Source organism: Gobius niger, assembly GCF_951799975.1.
Source record: "Gobius niger genome assembly, chromosome: 19".
Lineage (NCBI taxonomy): Eukaryota > Metazoa > Chordata > Actinopteri > Gobiiformes > Gobiidae > Gobius > Gobius niger.
This window is the reverse complement of record NC_136870.1, coordinates 2,059,777-2,078,670: the sequence shown is the minus strand read 5'-3', so window position 1 is coordinate 2,078,670 and position 18,894 is coordinate 2,059,777. Positions and strand designations below refer to the sequence as shown.

At 41.7% G+C, this 18,894-nt stretch overlaps 2 protein-coding genes across 4 annotated transcripts in view; one reads left to right on the top strand and one right to left on the bottom strand.

The window, feature by feature from the left end:
* The window catches only part of LOC306979111 (uncharacterized protein), a 60,653-nt gene that overhangs the window by 41,131 nt on the left and 628 nt on the right, over nucleotides 1-18,894 (bottom strand). The window contains exons 2-14 of the mRNA XM_079577928.1: nucleotides 18,030-18,155; nucleotides 17,757-17,954; nucleotides 16,725-16,865; nucleotides 15,226-15,489; nucleotides 14,586-14,766; nucleotides 11,953-12,119; nucleotides 11,211-11,357; nucleotides 10,702-10,880; nucleotides 10,464-10,636; nucleotides 4,072-4,296; nucleotides 3,691-3,800; nucleotides 1,223-1,441; nucleotides 1,043-1,151 (exon numbers count right to left, since the gene is read on the bottom strand). Of these exons, the coding sequence (XP_079434054.1) occupies nucleotides 1,043-1,151; nucleotides 1,223-1,441; nucleotides 3,691-3,800; nucleotides 4,072-4,296; nucleotides 10,464-10,636; nucleotides 10,702-10,880; nucleotides 11,211-11,357; nucleotides 11,953-12,119; nucleotides 14,586-14,766; nucleotides 15,226-15,489; nucleotides 16,725-16,865; nucleotides 17,757-17,954; nucleotides 18,030-18,155 (2,239 nt within the window). The remainder of the gene's footprint in view (nucleotides 1-1,042; nucleotides 1,152-1,222; nucleotides 1,442-3,690; nucleotides 3,801-4,071; nucleotides 4,297-10,463; nucleotides 10,637-10,701; nucleotides 10,881-11,210; nucleotides 11,358-11,952; nucleotides 12,120-14,585; nucleotides 14,767-15,225; nucleotides 15,490-16,724; nucleotides 16,866-17,756; nucleotides 17,955-18,029; nucleotides 18,156-18,894) is intronic.
* LOC306979125 (uncharacterized protein) lies at nucleotides 4,861-9,616 on the top strand. Of its 3 annotated transcripts, none has more exons than XM_079577961.1 (11): nucleotides 4,861-5,116; nucleotides 6,623-6,737; nucleotides 6,806-6,998; nucleotides 7,085-7,361; nucleotides 7,458-7,635; nucleotides 7,711-7,787; nucleotides 8,132-8,312; nucleotides 8,536-8,784; nucleotides 8,862-9,030; nucleotides 9,111-9,253; nucleotides 9,333-9,616. In XM_079577961.1, the coding sequence occupies exons 1-11, from the start codon at nucleotides 4,862-4,864 to the stop codon at nucleotides 9,563-9,565; spliced, it is 2,070 nt and encodes a 689-aa protein (XP_079434087.1). In that variant the 5' UTR covers nucleotide 4,861; the 3' UTR covers nucleotides 9,566-9,616. The 3 variants fall into 3 exon arrangements, with proteins under 3 accessions (XP_079434087.1, XP_079434086.1, XP_079434088.1); XM_079577960.1 differs by lacking the exon at nucleotides 4,861-5,116 and adding an exon at nucleotides 5,423-5,707; XM_079577962.1 differs by lacking the exons at nucleotides 4,861-5,116; nucleotides 6,623-6,737 and having other exon boundaries at nucleotides 6,984-6,998; nucleotides 7,085-7,173; nucleotides 7,269-7,361.

Below are 18,894 nucleotides of genomic sequence, written 5' to 3'. Positions count from 1 at the left end.
CTGTGCTGCACATTAGATATTTGAGACTGCAAAGTTGTACAGAATGACAAGTAAGTATGATGACAAAGTAAAACAGATCCATGCTAATAATTCCTTGAGCAGTTTTTTGCTTGTGTCCAATAAAGACAAACAGATAAATATAAATTTGACTTAAATCATGGCTACATGCATTTATAAATATATAGTTGGTTGGTTCACATTATATTTTATTGATTATTTGACCTTTATTTAATATAATGGTATAAGTTAAAGATTTTCAGATTTCTGTAGGCCTAACAATGTGTAACTTTCACAGGAAACAGAAACTTGAACAATACAAAGATAAGTAGGTGATTAATAATCTCTCCCAGTTTCCTGTACTTACACCACATGTGGAAGAACATTACCACAGTTACAACACTAGATTCGATGTATGATGACTTTGTTCTCTTTGATACTTTATCTCTGTGTAAGCCACTTACACAACACGGAGCAAAAAATACTTTTGTTTTCATTTTGTCCAGATTGTTTCGACCCTTTAATAAGGACAATGCCTCTGTCTGTCGTTGATGACCTTCAGGAATGAACTTTATGTCTCAGATTCTCCTCTGTGAGAGCGGACCTCACATCATCAGGGTGATCCTCCTGCCGTTTATTTGGCTTCAGTAAAAAGTTAAGTTAAGTTAATATCGTGAATCACCCTAATAGATAGTCTTATAAATGTGAAGAGAATCTGGACTACTGATGTGCAGATTGGGAATGTATAAGCGACAAAGTCTGTCCATCCACCACCTCTGGTGGTCAGTAGAGGAAGTTGAAGCATCCACTTGTGTCCTCACTACTGCTCTCTGCACTCAAAGTTTGAGCAAACTTCGGCAGCTTTGGGCAAAAAATGAGCTCTGAGTGCTATTGACCAGCGATCAGCACCCGCTAACTAACTAGAGCTCCATATTTGTGATTGTGCTTGCTCTTATTATGCTGCTCCCCTTGCACTCGTTAAATTGTGTGTTTTCCTGGCTTTGATTCTTAAGTCTGTTTCATAGTGATACAGTATGTTAGTTACCTTGCAGGAGGTTGAGAGCGGGGGAAGGAAAGCTGCTGTCTAAGATGTCAGGGTCCTCACTGTCACTCACATACAGCTCACTGCTGCTCTCTGAGTGGACATCATTAGGCTGAAACAAAGATAATTATGCGTAAAAGGTGACTTATGTATTTCATTGTTCAGTAGTTGGTAGTTGGTTACCTTGGCCTGTGTGGCGCTGGCTCTGCTCACGTGGTTCTCGTGGAGCTGCTGAGGCGGGCGGAGCTTCCTGTGGTAGTCCTTGATCCAGTCCGTAATGCCCAGGAGGATGCCCAGGCGGTGGAGGCAGTTCATGTGCTGTGGGTTGGACTGGGCGGCCCTCATCAGCACCTCCTTGGAGCGCGTCTGACCCAGCACTTTGGCAAAGGGCTCCAGAAACACCTGGGCCACAGACAGGAAGCAGGCCATTAGGTATGATGGGATTTATGACTGGGAAACCTATCTGCAGCATCGAGTCATTCGGGTATGGCGTGTAAATAAACTATGCAGGGGCTGAGGCTTGTAAAAGTTCAGTGGTGCTGTTACGCTAAGGGTTAAAATTCTCCGTCAAGCCGACACCTCTCCGATGAAGCAGCAAGGCTAGTGCCATCAGCCAATCGGAAGTTTGTTGTGGTGCTGCTGTGAGACGGTATAACAACAATGCTGAAACTGGAGAACCCAGAGGACACCTATGCAGTGCCACTTTTTATTTTTATTACAGATCTACATGATATAAGTTTTTCTACTCGACTTGAGGGATGCACAAATGTCACACAAATTGCTGCTGATCTTGGAAAATAAGATTGAATATCACTTCCCAACATTCAACAAACACAACTTTCACCAACTTAAGCTCAGCCATATCTCATTTGAAAGAATTCAGTAGCTGAGTCAATCAATAGAGATTAAATGAAGTGCTAAGTGCTGCAGCAATAAAGCGCCACAAGAGGGCAGACTTTCCTAGTCCACAAACTCCTTTAGCCACTACTTCACAAACCAAAGTGCAAACCAGTTACTTCCATAACGTGGACAACAAATAATCTTCGAGCCACTTTTAAGGGAATCTCAAGCTGTCAGTGGGTATCTGGTATATTCTCAAACTTTCCTCTGTGAGTCATCCAAAGATTTTAAAGGAACAGGCCACCGTTTTTTCATACTGAGATATGTTCTTACTTTAGCTTAGACGAGTTGATGCGTAACTGTCTGGTCTTTGTGTGTGCGATTAGTCACGCAAATGTTAGCATTTAGCCTCTCCCAGCAGCGGTATAGCTCCAAACTGAGGTGATGTTAGAAACCAGGGAGGGCCACATACAGAAGAATATACAAACAACTGGGCCGCACTCAGTAGAGGTCAGATATATAACTTCACCTCTATTGTATTAAAGTTCGCAAATTAATTTAAATTAAAATAAAGTTAACAATGCTTTTAATAGAATTATGCTTAAAGTCATAAAAAACAGCCTTCATCACAGCTTTCTATTAATGGATTTTCATGTATTTTAAACAAAAGCTAAAAGATAACACACAATTACTCACCAGCACAGACTGAGATGTATAGCTTACAGTAACTTAATATGAATGCCTTAAAAGAAAAATAAATAAATACAATAAAAACGGTTCAATTAAAAGCTGGCCGTAGTTTGGACACCCCTGCTTTACACGATCCAAGTCTAGTTTCACAAAATCAAACATGTCGATAAGTGCTCCTATGTTATTACGCCTTCACCACATAGTACTAACCTGACCAATTTGGGAACCAATCACAGAACGAGGAGGGACGGCAAGACGATGACGAGCTATTCGATATACGGAAGCTTGTAGTTTATTTACGGATAAAAAAATAAAAAAATGTATTTACGGATCAAACATGACAGCAGCAGACGCATATTTTTCGATCAAGCTTTAGACCTTGTTCTAAATAGTTTAGCTCGAAGGTTTACAGCAGGTACGTCATACGTCATCTCATACGATGATACGATTGGCTGTGGCCACGTGCAGGCGCATGATAGACATTCGTAGCGCCCAATAAACGACTATGGACGTCGTCAACCACACCTCTCCTACGAGAAAATGAATTGGTGGTCCCAGACTAAATATCACTTGTGATTTTCCTTATATATAAGGCAAACGCCAGACTAACATAGAACTCCTTTTTATCCGCTTAGAAAATTGACATGTTTGATTTTGTGTAACTAGACTTGGATCGTGTAAAGGCTCACGTAACTGTATTTAAATAGGGGAAACATGGAACAGCTTAGTAGCTATACCTATATTGGTAAAGGCTAAAGGTTAACAACATTTGTGTGACTGAGCACACGCACAAAGACCAGACAGTTACACATCAACAATGGTGGCCTGTTCCTTTAAAGAAATATTTCCTTCCTTATATTCATATATTCTTTAGGTGTCAGTATTGGTGTTATTTAGTGTGCTTGAAATAAACTTCAAAAGGCTTTTACGCTCACGTTATTTTTTAATCATTTGGATTTTATTATTCTATATCAACCATCTCCTACTTGAGTAAATATTTTGGCTGTTCCCACATATTTCTGCCTCCGCTATGGTGAAGCTCTAAGAAAATCACACGCTCTGAAATGCGCTCCACCGAACCACTTCCTGGACGACCTCTGGTGTAAAGAGCACTCACGAACCTGCTGCATCAGGGCCTGGCAGGTTCTGACGGGGATTCGAACCAAACAGCCCAAGACAAAGTCAGCCACTGTCCTGTAACACGCCACGTCTTCATGGGCCTGGGACAGATCTGACACACAAGACAAGGTGAGACAAAGACACTCAATTCCCTGTTTCTGAACCAATTTTTACTTGTACTCCATTTAGCCTCCATTGCAATTGCAGATGTGGCCCCTAACTAACAAGTTGGGGAGAAAAAGGTCATGTACTTGATTTTATTCTTTCCCTTTTTTGTTTTTCCACAAGTGGAAATGAAGGTGGATACTACAACAGTAGGATTAGGCATAATTGAACTTCATAGTGATTATGGTGGCAGGCCTTCACACGTGGGGAAAGTGTACCTTGTGTGGCCACCGCTGCAGCCAGTGAGCTCTGCATGTGATTGGCCAGTAATGCCAGCGGAGCGTTGGTCAGTCCATAAGTCACCACCGTGGACACCAGGTGCCCCGCCGTGCCCACGGGGTCCAGGCTCTCCGCGGCTGCACAGAAGGCCTGGTCTCCCGTGTCAGAGGTGGTCCGGAGCAGCACGCCGGGCGTCACTTCCACCGCAGACAGTCCAGTGGTGCCTGGAGACCAACCCGAATGTTAGGGGCCTTATTTTCACACTTTTTGAAGGGTAAGTATTACAGCCACAGAGGTAACGGTCGTGCCTGTCACAAGAACCCATAAATTGTCACAAATCTCAAAACATTGGCAAGATGTTGCCATTAGCAACACGTTACATGATAAGAAACTAAACAATGAGGAGCTAAAGCATCCAGGTATATAAACCTCTTAACCCCCACCAGAACCCAGCACATTTTCTCCAGTTTGTCAGCACCCAAATCTTAAGATTTAGGTAATGACAAACTGTGTAATGATTATTTTGGTGCATTGAAAAAAGCACATATATATATATACACATATATAGTATAGTATAAAAAGAATCATGTGAAGTAATGCAAACTAAATATAAATATTAAGCCTATGGCCATTTTTGTTTACTTCTCTTTATTTCCGGATCCCTGTGGTGGGCGGAACTACTGTGCTGTAATATCACAGCTTGACTTTCGCACGTGAGACTTTACTGACAGTAGGATTTCACTGCTGGTATAGTAGTATATAGTATAGTATAGTATAGTAGTATTTACGATGGCCGCGGCGGCGCCAAAGAGGAGACGTAAGTTTGATATAAACTTTAAAGAGAACGTGCTGAAATATGCTGCAGAGCACTCCGGGGAGAAAACTGCCAAACATTTTAACATTGACCCGAAAAGAATAAGGTACTGGAAAAAACAGATAGTGGATCTAGCCGCAGCAAACAAAAAGAGAGCAAGACTGTCAGGAGGAGGGAGGAAGAAGCGCGTTCCTCTTCCTCCGGCTGCGGTGAGCTGCCTGAACAGGAAGGTAAGACGCCTTTTGTTACCTCTGAAAACCGGTGGCCTCGTTATCTCCGCGTATGGTTAAGCGTTTGCAATGTGAATTAATAAATCAACCAAATATTTTAGGGTCAAATGGACACAAACGTCGTGTTTCTTCATTCTGCTGGTACTGTTTTGCTCAAATAGAAATAAGGAGTAATAATAAGTAAGGAGAAAATAAAGGCCCGGGCCTATATTAGAGTATTTACGGTATCCTCACTCCCAGCAGCCCTCCATCCCTCCCCCGCGTGTGCAGCTGGAGCCTCAGCAGACACACCGGTTCTTACTTCCCACATTTGTGAACTCTAAAATGCCTTCATCGAGGAAATGTATCTTTGGCTGTAAAGGAGACGGCCCTCTCTTCACGCCTCCGAAGGACGACGCTGTCCGGCAAAAATGGTTGGACTTTATATTTGGAAACGACCTTCCTCCCCATTTCAAAAACATTCATGTTTGTGCGAGGCACTTTACCGAGGATTGTTTTCTAAACAAAAGCTTATTCGACTGTGGACAAATAAGTAGATTGTCCCTGAAAGAAGGTGCAGTCCTAACTATCAAGAGCGAACAGCCCGCACCGGTAAGTGGAGCTCTGCTGTTAGCCACATGCTTGTTAGCATAACAAGCTACTAGCTTACAGCCCTTACAGCCCACTGTCAGAACGATCCACCTTTCAGGCAGTACTGTGCCGCTGAACATGCTAAAACATACATAGAACAATACACTTTCTTGATGGAATGTTATAAATTTCACGTCACAATGAAAATCAGCAATGTGTGATCTAGTAAACATTGTTTATAGACTAGCATTAGCAATAAACAATGTAGAGAAAAGAGCCATGGAACAACCTGTCCACTCCTGGTCATTACATCTAACACACTGTAGTGTCCAAATGCTTTCAAGTTGACTGTAACTTTAAAGAAATCCTGGGAAACACTAAAATGTACGTCCTATTTGTACTGACACAGATACATTTAGACTATAGAGCTTATCATATATACAGGTGCTTGTAATTAGAATATTATGAAAAAGTGCATTTGCTTATTCAACTTAAAATGCGAAACTAATATATGATAGACTCATTACAATGCAAAGTGGCATATGTCAAGCCGTTGTTTGTTATAATTTTGATGATTACAGTCCATTTATGAGATTTTTAATTTGGGGTTTTACATTCTGTGAGTCATAATCATCAAAATGATAACAAATAAAGGCTATACATATCTCACTTTGCATGTAATTAGTTTAACTGTTTAAGTTGAATAACAGAAGTAAATGCACTTTTTCATGATATTCCATCCATCCCAGAAAGACTTGAGGTGATCTTCTGTGAAAGTGGAAAAAACCAACACATAGGTTCTGAAAGTAGGTCTACTATAATAGTAAAAACACAAATGCATGTCTTTTTGATTGTTTTTCTTTTTCTCCAACAAGATTGAAGTTGCCATTTTACCTTATATAACCATGTTGCAATTGTTTGGTATGTGTTTGTCAGAGTCCACCTCCTGCTGCACCTGCACCAAAAATCAAATCTTTTGCATATTCTACAAGAACTGTATCTACACAACTGGCGGCTGGAACCTTGAGGTTACAGCACTACAGGAGTAGAGGTGTGTATTGTCTTAAGTGTCAGAGTATCCCATGTATCGTACTGTATTTCAGTGGTGTTTTCTGACAGGTGTTCAGGCCGCTGTTAGCACTGTCAGCAGATGCACAGACACTGGAAAACCCGTTTCTGCTGATGGAGCCAGGCCACCAAAACGGCCACGTTTAGAAGTAGAGGAGGACGAGGACAATGACTTGAGCTTCTCTGTATCTCAACATTCAACTTATGAAACAGAGGACACAGTTACAGACTTGTCTGACCTAATGTGAGATTACTATTTACTTAAGTCAACATTTTTTTAAACTAATTATTTGGTGCATTGACATTTTCCGCTATATTTTGTTTGAACAGTGATATGGAATCTCCGTGTGATTTTGAAGATGCTAAATACATAGTTTTTGAGAGTTCCCTCAGAGAGCTCTTTGAGAACTGCCCTGTCTGTACGAGACACTGTATAGTGCATCAGCACAGATGTGGAACATTTGTTGCTTTTAGCCAGGACTGTCCACATTGTTCATTCTCTCGAAAGTGGCAGAGCCAGCCAATGAAGAACAAGATCCCACAGGGTAATCTGGAGCTGTCGGCAGCAGTGTACTTCAATGGAGGATCATTTATAAACTTTGAGAAGGTACCTTTTCATTATCACAACACAAGAATCTAAATGACATGTGCATGATACTATTGTGACATGTGATTATCATTCATCTATTTATATTTTTCATAGATTTGCAACACCATGAACCTTAAGATACACCGTTATGACAGCTTTAGAAGACACGCAACAAACTACTTAGAACCAGCCATTTACCACAAGTGGAAGGCAGATCAGGGCAAAGTGTTGGAAGAAATGAAAAGGAAAGGAAAAATAGTCATTAGTGGAGACATGAGGGCTGATTCACCAGGTCATTATTTTACTGCAAAACATTTGCAATCAGTATTGCTTGCGTTCACTAATTAAGGCTTTCTTAATTGTCCAGGGTGCTCGGCAAAATTTGGGAGCTATTCAGTGATGGAGTTGGAAAACAAGAAGATCCTCGACATTCAACTTGTGCAGGTACGCTCCCCTTACCACTGTTTACATATGTACGACCTTCACGATAAACAAATACCAACAACAAAGTGAGGGTTTACAGGAGTACTGACAGCTTGAGACAAAGCTGTTACTGGGTTTGTTTAGATAGTCATGAAACAGTGGTGGGATTATAAAAGTTATTTACTACTTCTTTTGCTTTGGTGCTTGTCTTATAAATGATAACACAAGCACCAATCTGATCTTGAAACAAGTAAAAAATGTAATCAAGAAGTCAAATAACGCTGTTTTTTTTTTTTTACCACTGCATGATTAAATCTGATAATTGTGATTTAAAATTTAAATATCTAATTTATATGTCTTTTTAGAGTAACGAAGTTTGCAGCAGTGTGAATCTGGAGAAAGAAGGACTCCGTCGGAGTCTTGACCTGTTGGAGTCACACTCAGTACAAGTGGACAACATTGTGACGGGCAGACATCCTGAAGTACTGGAATACCTACAGGAGAGAGAGATCTCTCACTGTTATGACGTTAGCCATGTAGTTAAAGGTACTAACTACATTTTACAGTTAAACAGCTGAACTTACTAGACTGTATGTTGGCTCAAATATCAGAATCGTTTCTGGTCCACGTTTAATATGCCTCTTCTCTGTGAAGTGTTTGCCCTTACATTCAGCGGAACACGTATGACCTGGCACTCTCCTCAATGTCCAAACGGAGTTATAACAGATTTGAGTTTGTATGTCTGAGTTCGATTGTTTATGTATTTCAGGCATATCTAAGAAACTGGAAGCTTTGGCCAGAAAAAAGGATTGTCGGTTGATAAAGAAGTGGCTGCCCAGCATAAAGAAACACATGTCCTGGGCGGCGTACTCATCTACAAGTGGATCAGAGAGAGTGGCTAAGTGGACGTCTCTGGTCCATCACATACAAAATAAACACAAGCATGAGGATCTTCTATTCCCAAAGTGTGTGCATCCGAACAGCGCTTCCACAAATGGAAATAAGGGGCTCAAACCTGGTCTGTGTTATTCTCAGTAATGTTCATCATGTAACAATTAAAAGTCTGTTTTATTGACCCAGCTTCATCTTCTCCAGGCACTGTGGCCTTGAACAAACTCGAGAAAGTGTTCCTTAACAAAAGAGTCCTTGAAGATGTGTCCAAACTAAGCTCCAACCATCAAACCTCGCTCGAGTCGTTCCACAAGCTGATTCTGCAGTTTGCGCCCACAAATGTGAATTTCCTGTTCACTGAAATGCTGTGCAGGTATGTTACTTTTTAGAGGCTGTGCAACAAATCATGCTCGCCTGTTGTAAAGGCTCATCAGGTTTGCCATGTCTTTACAGGCTCTATCTGGCTGCAATGCACCACAACGAGAAGAACACAAAACCAGAAGAGGCAACGGGAAAGCCTTTGTGGAAATTACGGTTCGCAAAGTCTAAAAAGGGGTGGGCGACGGCAAGGCTGATCAAAACTGATGCTACATTTGGTAAATAAACCTTTATTCAACTACACCTCCATAAAAATATGTTTTTCTTCAGGTTTTAGCTGTATTTCTAATTCCACAGGATATAGGAGTGACCTGATGCAGCTGGTTCTTGGTGAGGTACTTGATAATCCAACTAAGTTTCAGCAGGAGCTGCAGCAGGTGCCTTTACCTCCCCCCCTCACTGCTCAGTGTGACGTGCCTTTGGAGGAGGATATCGTTGCATTTCAGATATCAGATATCGGAAGTCGACACTGTTCTTTTCTGGATCTGGGAACTCCTGCCGAGATCACACAACTGCACATAACCGGATAACTCCCCTGACCAAGCAATCCCCAACACCAACTCTCAAAACTGATATGCTGCAAATCATGTATGTAAATAGAACAACAAATAAAGATTGGAATACATGTTCATCCATTTTTATGACAATATTTGTAGTCTTTGAATAGGAACTCTTCCTCCGGTCCATAATCAGCTCTATATACTTTGAATATTCTGTAGAGATGTAGAGTGTCATGACTCACGACAGTTCACTTGAACTCCAGGATGGTCTGATACAAAACTTGAGTTATTTTGTTTCTCATTCTGTCAAATATTTAAGAAAATGTATAAATGTTTAACTGAAATACACATTTTATTACATTCATATATTGATTTAGAGCTTAAACTGTATGTTCGAGAGATGGCATGGTGAAGGAGTATGGGAATGGGTAGGATGGGGTAGAGGAGAATTTCAAGGCGTCAGGCATCTGTGGCAAAGTCAAATCTTGTACAAGTTGTTTTTGATGTTTAGTCGTTTCTTTAAAATGGTACTGTACCAAGCTTTCACCAAGAAACTGTAGCTAAACATAAGTTGTGTTATTACTTCACTGAATCAACTTTCCACCTTGGAAACTTCAAAGGCAGTTAGAAAACATTAACTCTAACGAGGCACATAGACTCAAATGCTCCAGCCTTTTTTTTTGTTAACTTTCAAAAGGATTTGTTGAGAGCTAATTCCCCAAACAACTTTGGTGAACTTTTAATCCCCCCAAAGTAGGCAACAGTAGAAAAAAAAAGTTTTCTCAGACGTAATAAGATCCAAATCCCCCTCTGGATTGTTTTGGACATAATAATAATAATAATCAATATTGACCATGATCAGGGCAGTGTCATCATTAGCCTTTAGGCCGGTCAATTGGCCAGCCTTATCCAATTCTGAGAATCATACCTGCATTTCTCTCCATGAAATCTTTCAAAGAGCCAAAAAGCGGTTTGAACACCAGGTCCCATTGGCTCCACTGGCCCATGTCCTCCAGCAGGGGGCAGGAGAGTAGACTGGACAGGGCCTGATCTTTGTTCATCTCACCCAGACGGCCCACGGACTCCCCCTCTGCTGTGACACTGTGGAAAAGCAGAGTAGTGAGTTACCCTGCAGATGAATGGATTAGCAGGTGTGTGTCACCCACCATGAGCCGTCGCGTCTGGCCAGCAGCGCCGCCTCGTAGTGGACGGGGCTGAGTCCACCTCCGGAGAGCTGCTTCTGCTGATGCACCAGAGCGGCCAGTCTTTGCAGAGAACCAAAGCCCAGGTCTCTGCAGTCTCTGAGGCGGTAGTGAGTCCGCAGAGCCGAGTCTATGAGAGAGAGCTGAGCGGGACAGACGGATAACCTTTGCTTTAGAACATATCACTACTGCACGTTTATGTGGAAATGTTCACATGCTAGTCAGAGGTGGAGGGGCAGTATATCACTATTCTGCCCCATGTCATCCAAACCAAAAAGATACTCTCCATCAACACCACCTTATTCACAAATGTTAATACTTTGTTTTCAATATCAATATCTCATTTTCTGATCAACAAGGTGTCAGACAATGAAGTTAATGCCCCCACCTTAAATGTTCTGACTCTTGAAATAAGTTTCCTAATGCTATTGGTTGCCTCTGGTTGAGTCTCTCTGGGTGCATGAAGACTGTACCTCCTGTGGGTCATTGTGGTCCACATCTCCACACTGTTTGATGAACTCGAACACGTCCTGTCGGGTGGGTTTCAAACCACTGCCCCCCAGCCCCAGACTGCTGCTGCTGCTGAGGACCAGAGCCGAGCCCAGGCACTCCTGGAGGAGCTGCACACCCAGAACATAGAGTAAATGGGACACACAATCCAGCTTCAAAAACAGACCTGGACTATTTTGAATTGTATTTCATTCCAACTGCGTTAACTATTACGGCATCGTTGATTTGTTAACATGAGCATAAAATGGTGGCTTGTTTTACATCAAAGTCTTCTCTGTACGAACCAATGAACAAAGGTGTTTTTGTTTTTGTTCACAAAAGAAGGAAAAGTGTTGGTACTTTACAAGAGATTTGGAGATTTCTTTCAAGAACCAGTCCAAGAAGTTATCTATTTCACTGGTTCCCACACATTTTTGTCTCACATACCCATTTCAACTATACTCCAAGTACTCCCTACCTCGAGGATTTAGCCAATGTTATTAAAAAGTGACTCAACTAAGATTATTCTGTATTTTATAGTGTTGTATTCAAAATTGAGTAACATAATTAAAACTAACCTTTCTTTAAAATTAATATTGAAATTCTACTCCATTTCACTTTCTTTTTAAACTGAAAAAATTCCAAGTACCCCCTGCTAAGTGCTCAAGTCCCCCTGGTTAGGAAACCCTGATCTAATTTACGAATGCTGAGTGTAAACCTGCGTACCTGTATGTGTTTGGTGAGGAAGTCTAAGAAGCTGCCCATCTCCAGACTGAGGAAGTTGCTGAGATGGAAGTGCTTGGTGAGTTTCTTCTCCAGCGCAGCCATGTGGGACAGGGTGATGAGGGAGGTCTGAGAGGACAGGTTGTCCCTCACAAACTGCTTCACCACGGCTGAAGGACGACACCGTGTCAGTTCTCTGCTCACACACCTACGCTATCACTGCCTAAACATGAGCAGTTTCACCACCAGTGCAGAGGCTTCAGGAAGGATTACCGTTTGTTCCTCCAAACTCGAACAATTCACTCAATAACCAACATGTGTAACTGAAGGGGCTTTAGAGCTTTATGTGCTTGTGTCCATGGTTCGGGTCATTTAAAGGCCTCTTTTGTGCTTGAGTGCTAATCCACTCATTTTCTGCAATTTACTTTGTTTCTCTTGGTGACTTAAACTCGATATGATCAATTTGCATATTGTCAGCAATTTGGGTAAAGATGGGAATTGATACGTTTTTATCGACATCAATGCCATTCATAATTTCTCTGATCGATTCTGATCGATAGGGTATATAATTATATTCTATATTTACAATGATTATTATTTTAAATGTCCTATCATTACAAAAGCTATAGTAGAATGGTTATTCAATAAACAGAATTTAAAGCCGAGATGTTTATTTCAGAAGAGACACTCGTTTCTCTAAAACGTTCTTTCAACTAAATGTTGAAGTGTGGCATCACACACAATAATTATCTACTTCCAGATCCCAAAAAACACAACTTTATCTGAATCTCCTGCGGAAAAGACCAAAGACTGATGTACACTTAATTCGAACAATATAGCTCGCCATTTTTTCAGGTAAAATTAAGATATTTTTATATTAAAAATAAGTCTTCATTGAGTATGGTCAAAATAATTTGATAATAAATGCCAGAAAAGCATGACAAATGAAAATCCAGAGTACATGTAATATTTCTGTGTGATCAGATGTGAAAAAAGAGCCTTTTAGGTCAGTGTACTTTTGGGTATTTGGATTTTCTTCATTGGAATGAAAATAAAAAATGGAAAAACAAGTTGTTTTTCAATTTAGGTTTGCAAATCAGTGAATGAAACGATGTTTTAAAAAAAATAAAGCTGATTTTCATGTTTGCATTGTATATTTATATATTTATTGTATTAAATATACAATGCAAACATGAAAATCAGCTTTATCTTTTAAAAAACATCGTTTCATTCACTTGAAAAATGGCAGGTTTTTTGATTTGCAAACCTAAATTGAAAAACAACTTGTTTTTCCATTTTTTATTTTCATTCCAATGAAGAAAATCCAAATATCCATGAGTACACTGACCGGAGTCGGCTCTACAGCAGCTTACAATCAGCACAATCCCATTGTTAGGGATTGTCTTATAAGCGCTGCAAAAGATCATGACATTTCCTCGAAATAAGTACTTTTGTCCTTGATTTGAGAGTCTCATTTTTCCATGGGGCAAGATACTTACACTTACATTCAGATAAACTAAATCACCACACTAACCATCCATCCATCCATTTTCTTCCGCTTTATCCAGGGCCGGGTCGCGGGGGCAGCAGTCTCAGCAGAGATGCCCAGACTTCCCGATCCACACACACCTCCTCCAGCTGTTCTGGGGGGACCCCGAGGCCACACCTCCTCCAGCTGTTCTGACCCCGAGGCGACACCAGGCCAGCTCGGAGACATAGTCCCACCACCGTGTCCTGGGCCTTCCACGAGGCCTTGTCCCACTAGGACATGCCTGGAACACCTCCCGCGGGAAGCGAACAGGAGGCATCCGGAACAGATGCCCGAGCCACCTCAGCTGGCTCCTTTCGACGTGAAGGAGCAGCGACTCTACTCCAAGCTCCTCCCGGGTAACTGAGCTCCTCACCCGATCTCGGAGGGTGCGCCCAGACACCCTGCGAAGGAAACTCATTTCGGCCGCTTGTATTCGCGATCTTGTCCTTTCGGTCATTACCCAAATCTCATGACCATAGGTGAGGGTGGGAACGTAGATCGATCGGTAAATCGAGAGCTTTGCCCCGACTCAGCTCCCTCTTCACCACGACAGACCGATACAGCGACCGCATCACTGCTGACGCCGCACCAATCCATCTGTCCATCTCACGCTCCATCCGTCCCTCACTGAGAACAAGACCCCGAGATACTTGAACTCCTCCACTTGAGGTAAGGACTCCCCACCGACCTGAAGAGGGGGAAACCACCTTTTTTCCGGTGGAGAACCATGGCCTCAGATTTGGAGGTGCTGATCCTCATCCCGGCCGCTACACACTCGGCACCACACTAACCCCACTGAAAAATCTTAATTTACTTGAAATAAAACTGTTGTAGTTGTTTTATCTTAATTTTGCCCCATGGACAGATTTCTTGAAATGAGACTCTCAAATCAAGAACAGAAGTACTTATTTCATGAAAATGTCACATATTGTAACATTACACATCTCTCCTTTCCTCTATTTTTATTAATGAGGATATCCTTGTTTTTTCTGAATGATGGCGAGCGAGGCGAGCAGAAGCACATGTGTTAGCAGGTGCTCTTTGTTTTGGTTCTTCAGTGCATAGCAGCTGCACGTTTACAAGAGGACTCCTCCTGGTATGTTACCTTCAGTGGGCAGCGGTGCAGAGTTGTTCTCCTCAGCTTTTGCCTGTTCTCTGGCCTTGGAGCTCTTGTCCTTGAGCACCAGGTCCTGAGGAGCAGCCAGGGAGCCCCCACAGATGGAGAGCTGGAACAGGGCTCTGGCCAGACGGTCTCCAGACACCTGCCGCAGGAAGTCCTGCACGTGCTGAACAACAGAGATACATGATTTACATTAGGACATTGTTATCGGGTTACTGCACCGTCTAATTGCAGTTATTCAAGGTTTATACAGGCAAAAGCAAGTCACATTTAATGCTCATTAATGACATGTTTAATGTCCATAACACACGTAGATAAACATCAGTGCATATTTAATTACTTAAGATTTGCAAACATTTCAGCAAAAAGAGGGAAGTGAACTGGACAAACTGACAACTTTTGAAACAGGCAAATGTGGCCAATTTCAGCCAAAACTGCAACTGAATGTGTTTTAAACCATCATTTTGGTAATATAAATGAATTTATAAAGCACTTAAAGCACATAAAAAACACTTTAGAGCAATGCCATCATTTTCCAATACATTTACATTTAATGCCAGTTTGAATAGTTTACAGCACCACAGTGATCCTTCAAAACCTCTGGCTCTCTGTCAGGGGGCCTCACCTTGGTCATCCTGGGGCTGAACACGCCCTCTGCGTTGGAGAAGACGGCCAGCACCACCTCGGCTGCGGTGAGGCTGGCATACCTGCTCCTCAGCTCCGTGTTGGCAGCGAAAGAGGAGAAGGCAGCGGCATGCGGGAGAGCTTCTAACACGTTCTTCTTCACCTTCCTCAGCCGTTCCAGCGTCTCCTCCTCCAGCTCCTTCTGGATCTGCTCACGGGCCTTTTCCTGCAGAGCCTGCTCGCCGCGGGACACCTTGGACAGGGTCTGAAACAGAAACACCAAAACAGGATCCACTTAATGAAATGAAAGAGACGGAGACGGAGAGAGGAGCGAGTGTTCATCAGGGAACTTCATTTCAACAGCATTATGGTCAAACATGTAACCCAAAAGACTAAGACTTCACTGGGAGCAGGACATCACCCACTTGTCTCTTTGCTTTGGGAACAAACATGAGGTTTAAATATATACGCTTCTCTTGCAAATGCTTTGTTTTGATCACCCACAGCAGAAACATCATTGCCGGTGGATGGATTGCTCTATAACTAGCCAATCAGGACGCAGAACACAATGCACGTATGGCTTTCATAAACATAGGACCACTGTATATGCCTTCACTTGAAAGAAACTTGGCAACAGGACATTAAGATAAATACAGGTGCTCGTCATCTAATTAGAATATCATGAAAATGTGCAATTAATTCTGTTATTCAACAACTAATATATGATAGACTCACCACATGCAAAGTGAGATATGTCAAGCCTTTGTTTGTTATCATTTTGATTATTATGGCTCACAGCTTGTAAAAAGCCCAAATATATATATATACATATATTTTTTAAATTTGAATATTTTAAAAATGGACTGTAAGCCACAATCATCAAAATTATAACAGACAAAGGCTTGACATATGTCCCTTTGCAGGTAATGAGTCTTTATCATAGTATTATTTATATCATTTAAGTTGAATTAAATTAGTAAATGCACTTTTTCATGATATTCTAATAACATGACGAGCACCTGTGTAACTGCATCTCAATGGACTAAAACTCAAGACAACGTCCACTCATCTTCAATCTGTGCTCATCATGGACTGCTCCAATTCAAAGTTCTACACAGGCTACACCTCTCCAAAAATAACGGCTTACTGGACTAACACTTTGAAATTCATGTCTGATGTGTGTGTCAGGGTGTAACACAGTTACACCCTGACCCTGTGCTTGCACTTTTTGGAGCAGAAAACGGTTATCAAATGTATTTCCGTATCAAGAAGATGATATTACTAAATTGGAATAAAAACCCTCCAACCTATATTAATTTGCTACATGATATTATGAAGCAGGTTCAATTGGAAAAAATCAGATTTGGATTAAAAGAGAAGGTGGATGATTTTTATTTGACGTGAGATCCATTTCTGGGGTACTCTGAAGGGTTCCAGCAAGCAAATGTGTGCATGTGAGTGAGTGCGTGCTATAGGCTGCAGCTGGTTAGCAGTACTTACAGCGATAGGCAGGCCAACGCTGAGGATCCGAATGCCCAGCTCATACGGAGACTCACATTTGTAGTGATCAGACAGGTGCTTCATGAAATCTGCCAGGTCGATCTTAGCCCCTCGACTATTCCTCATGAAACTCCGCAGTTGCTAAACCAAAAGGGGAAAAATCAACACACACAAGTAGACTGCCAATTTAGTTTTGCTTCAGCCTATTCATATGTGAAGTGCGGATCTCATCTGCGCATGTGTGGGTCTGTCAGGGTCCTACATTTCAGCCCAAACAAACCACGTGGCCATTAAAAGAGTGAAGTTTATTGAGGCATAACCGTGAACTGTAAGGGTCACAGGCTTTGGTTTAAAGACTTAGAGTCTTAAGTTTTTACACACATTTATTTGGACAATATCTTGAAAAACTGAAGGGTGGCTCTCCAATCCACTTTACTTATATACATAGCACCTTTTATAAAGTCAAATAAAGTGAAACCAAACCAGTCAATCAAATAAAAATGTAAATAATTAGAGACAATAATAATAAAAAAAAAACACAAATAAGATAGAGGAAAAAATGTAATTAAAATTGTAAAAACAAATGAAGTAAAATTAAAAACAATAAAATAAAAGACCGTGAATAAAAGTGGGTTTTATATTATTGGCTTAATATATGAGACAATTATATTACTATTGACAAAAAAAGGATTGGGCCTGGACTCTTTTTTTTCCACAAGTTATACATTGTTGTAGTCTTCCACATAAAAATGCCAAGATATTAGTAAATTAAAAATATTTCCTCCCTCAATTCTTAGATGGATGTTTCATTATGAAGCCAATGGAGAGCGATTTCTCCTCCCTGTTTCAATATTCTGCGATATCGACGACATGAGGCCACAGTTTAAGACCCTGGACTTCACTGTAGCCTTCAAGGGTCAGAAATGTGCAATTGGCTTCTTTGTGCAGCTAGCTAGAAGTAGTGGTACAAAACAATTCCAATAACCCCAATGGACCCTTGACATTGTGACGTCCCTGTGCGCTCCTCCTTACCCGCAGTACGTCCACAGTCTCTATGTGGGGGATGTCGTCGTCCTTGGTGTTGGCGTGGACCTTGAACAGACGGTGCACCAGAGGCATTTTGCACAGAGGGCCCAGGTTCAGCTCCTCAAAGCGCTTCTTATCTTTGAGGGCAGCCAGCGACTGCCTCACCTCATACAGGGTACAGATGGAGTACGCGTACTCCGAGGCCTGACACAACACACACTCACTCAATCACAAATGTCAGATCCAGGTAGCTTTGCTAGCCTTTATGTCTCTCCTTACCTGCAGGAACATGTTGACCTCTCTGATGAGATACTGGAGGTCTTTCAGAGCCGGGATCTGCCAGGGTTTGACCCGGGCCGAGTCCAGAGAGGGGATCTGCAGCAGCTGGCAACCTCTGGAGATCACCTGAACAGAAAGAAGAGAAAGAGTACATAGACTGTTAAAAAAAACATGCCTGCTGAGTATACACACTGTTATCTCTCACACTTGCGCTCAAAATGGATAGAAACCCATGCTGCACTGATGGAGACCAAAAAGGCCTATGGACACGGGGCGCAGCAGCCGTTCATCATGGAACCAAACCAAAAGACTGTTTGGTTTGTCAGTCACTTTTAAAGAATTTGGAGCAGAAAAGGCATTAAAGCAGGCCTTCTCAAACTCCAGAAGGTCAGGATGCGGACCTCAAGTTAATTTGGTCCGTACCCCAGTGGCACCTCAGCACTGGGCATTTTACTGCCATAGCAAAGCATGTTGCGTTCCCATAAGTGCAGTTGCAGCTTCAATAGCAGCCAAAAGTTGCTGCTGCTCATAATAAGCTTTTGAGGTCCCATCCAGATTATTGGCCTGTATCAAAATCTTTGAATGAACTAAGGCCAGTAAAGTTGGGGGAAAATTCTTACCAAAATTTGAAATTGTTAAGAAAATATAGCAGTGATTTGGTTATGTGAAAAAACAACTTCATCATAGTGAATGTGCATTCTCAGCCATGAGCGTTATAAAGAACTCCAGTCACAGTTGTCGAAGTGATGTACGTTTAGATCAGTCCTTTTTGATCCACGTTTTAGGAGCTTACAGACAACAGGCAGCACAATGTGTCATTAGAACTCTTGAGGGCCCCTATCATAGGACTGCGCTTTACTTATGA

Bases quoted from the DNA above. Each gene is read 5' to 3' on its own strand.
- LOC306979125 (XM_079577960.1), top strand. From the start codon at position 5,441: ATGCCTTCATCGAGGAAATGTATCTTTGGCTGTAAAGGAGACGGCCCT. The intron at 5,708-6,622 runs GTAAGTGGAGCT...TGTGTTTGTCAG, and splicing joins AGAGCGAACAGCCCGCACCG to AGTCCACCTCCTGCTGCACC. The intron at 9,254-9,332 runs GTAAATAAACCT...CTAATTCCACAG, and splicing joins CAAAACTGATGCTACATTTG to GATATAGGAGTGACCTGATG.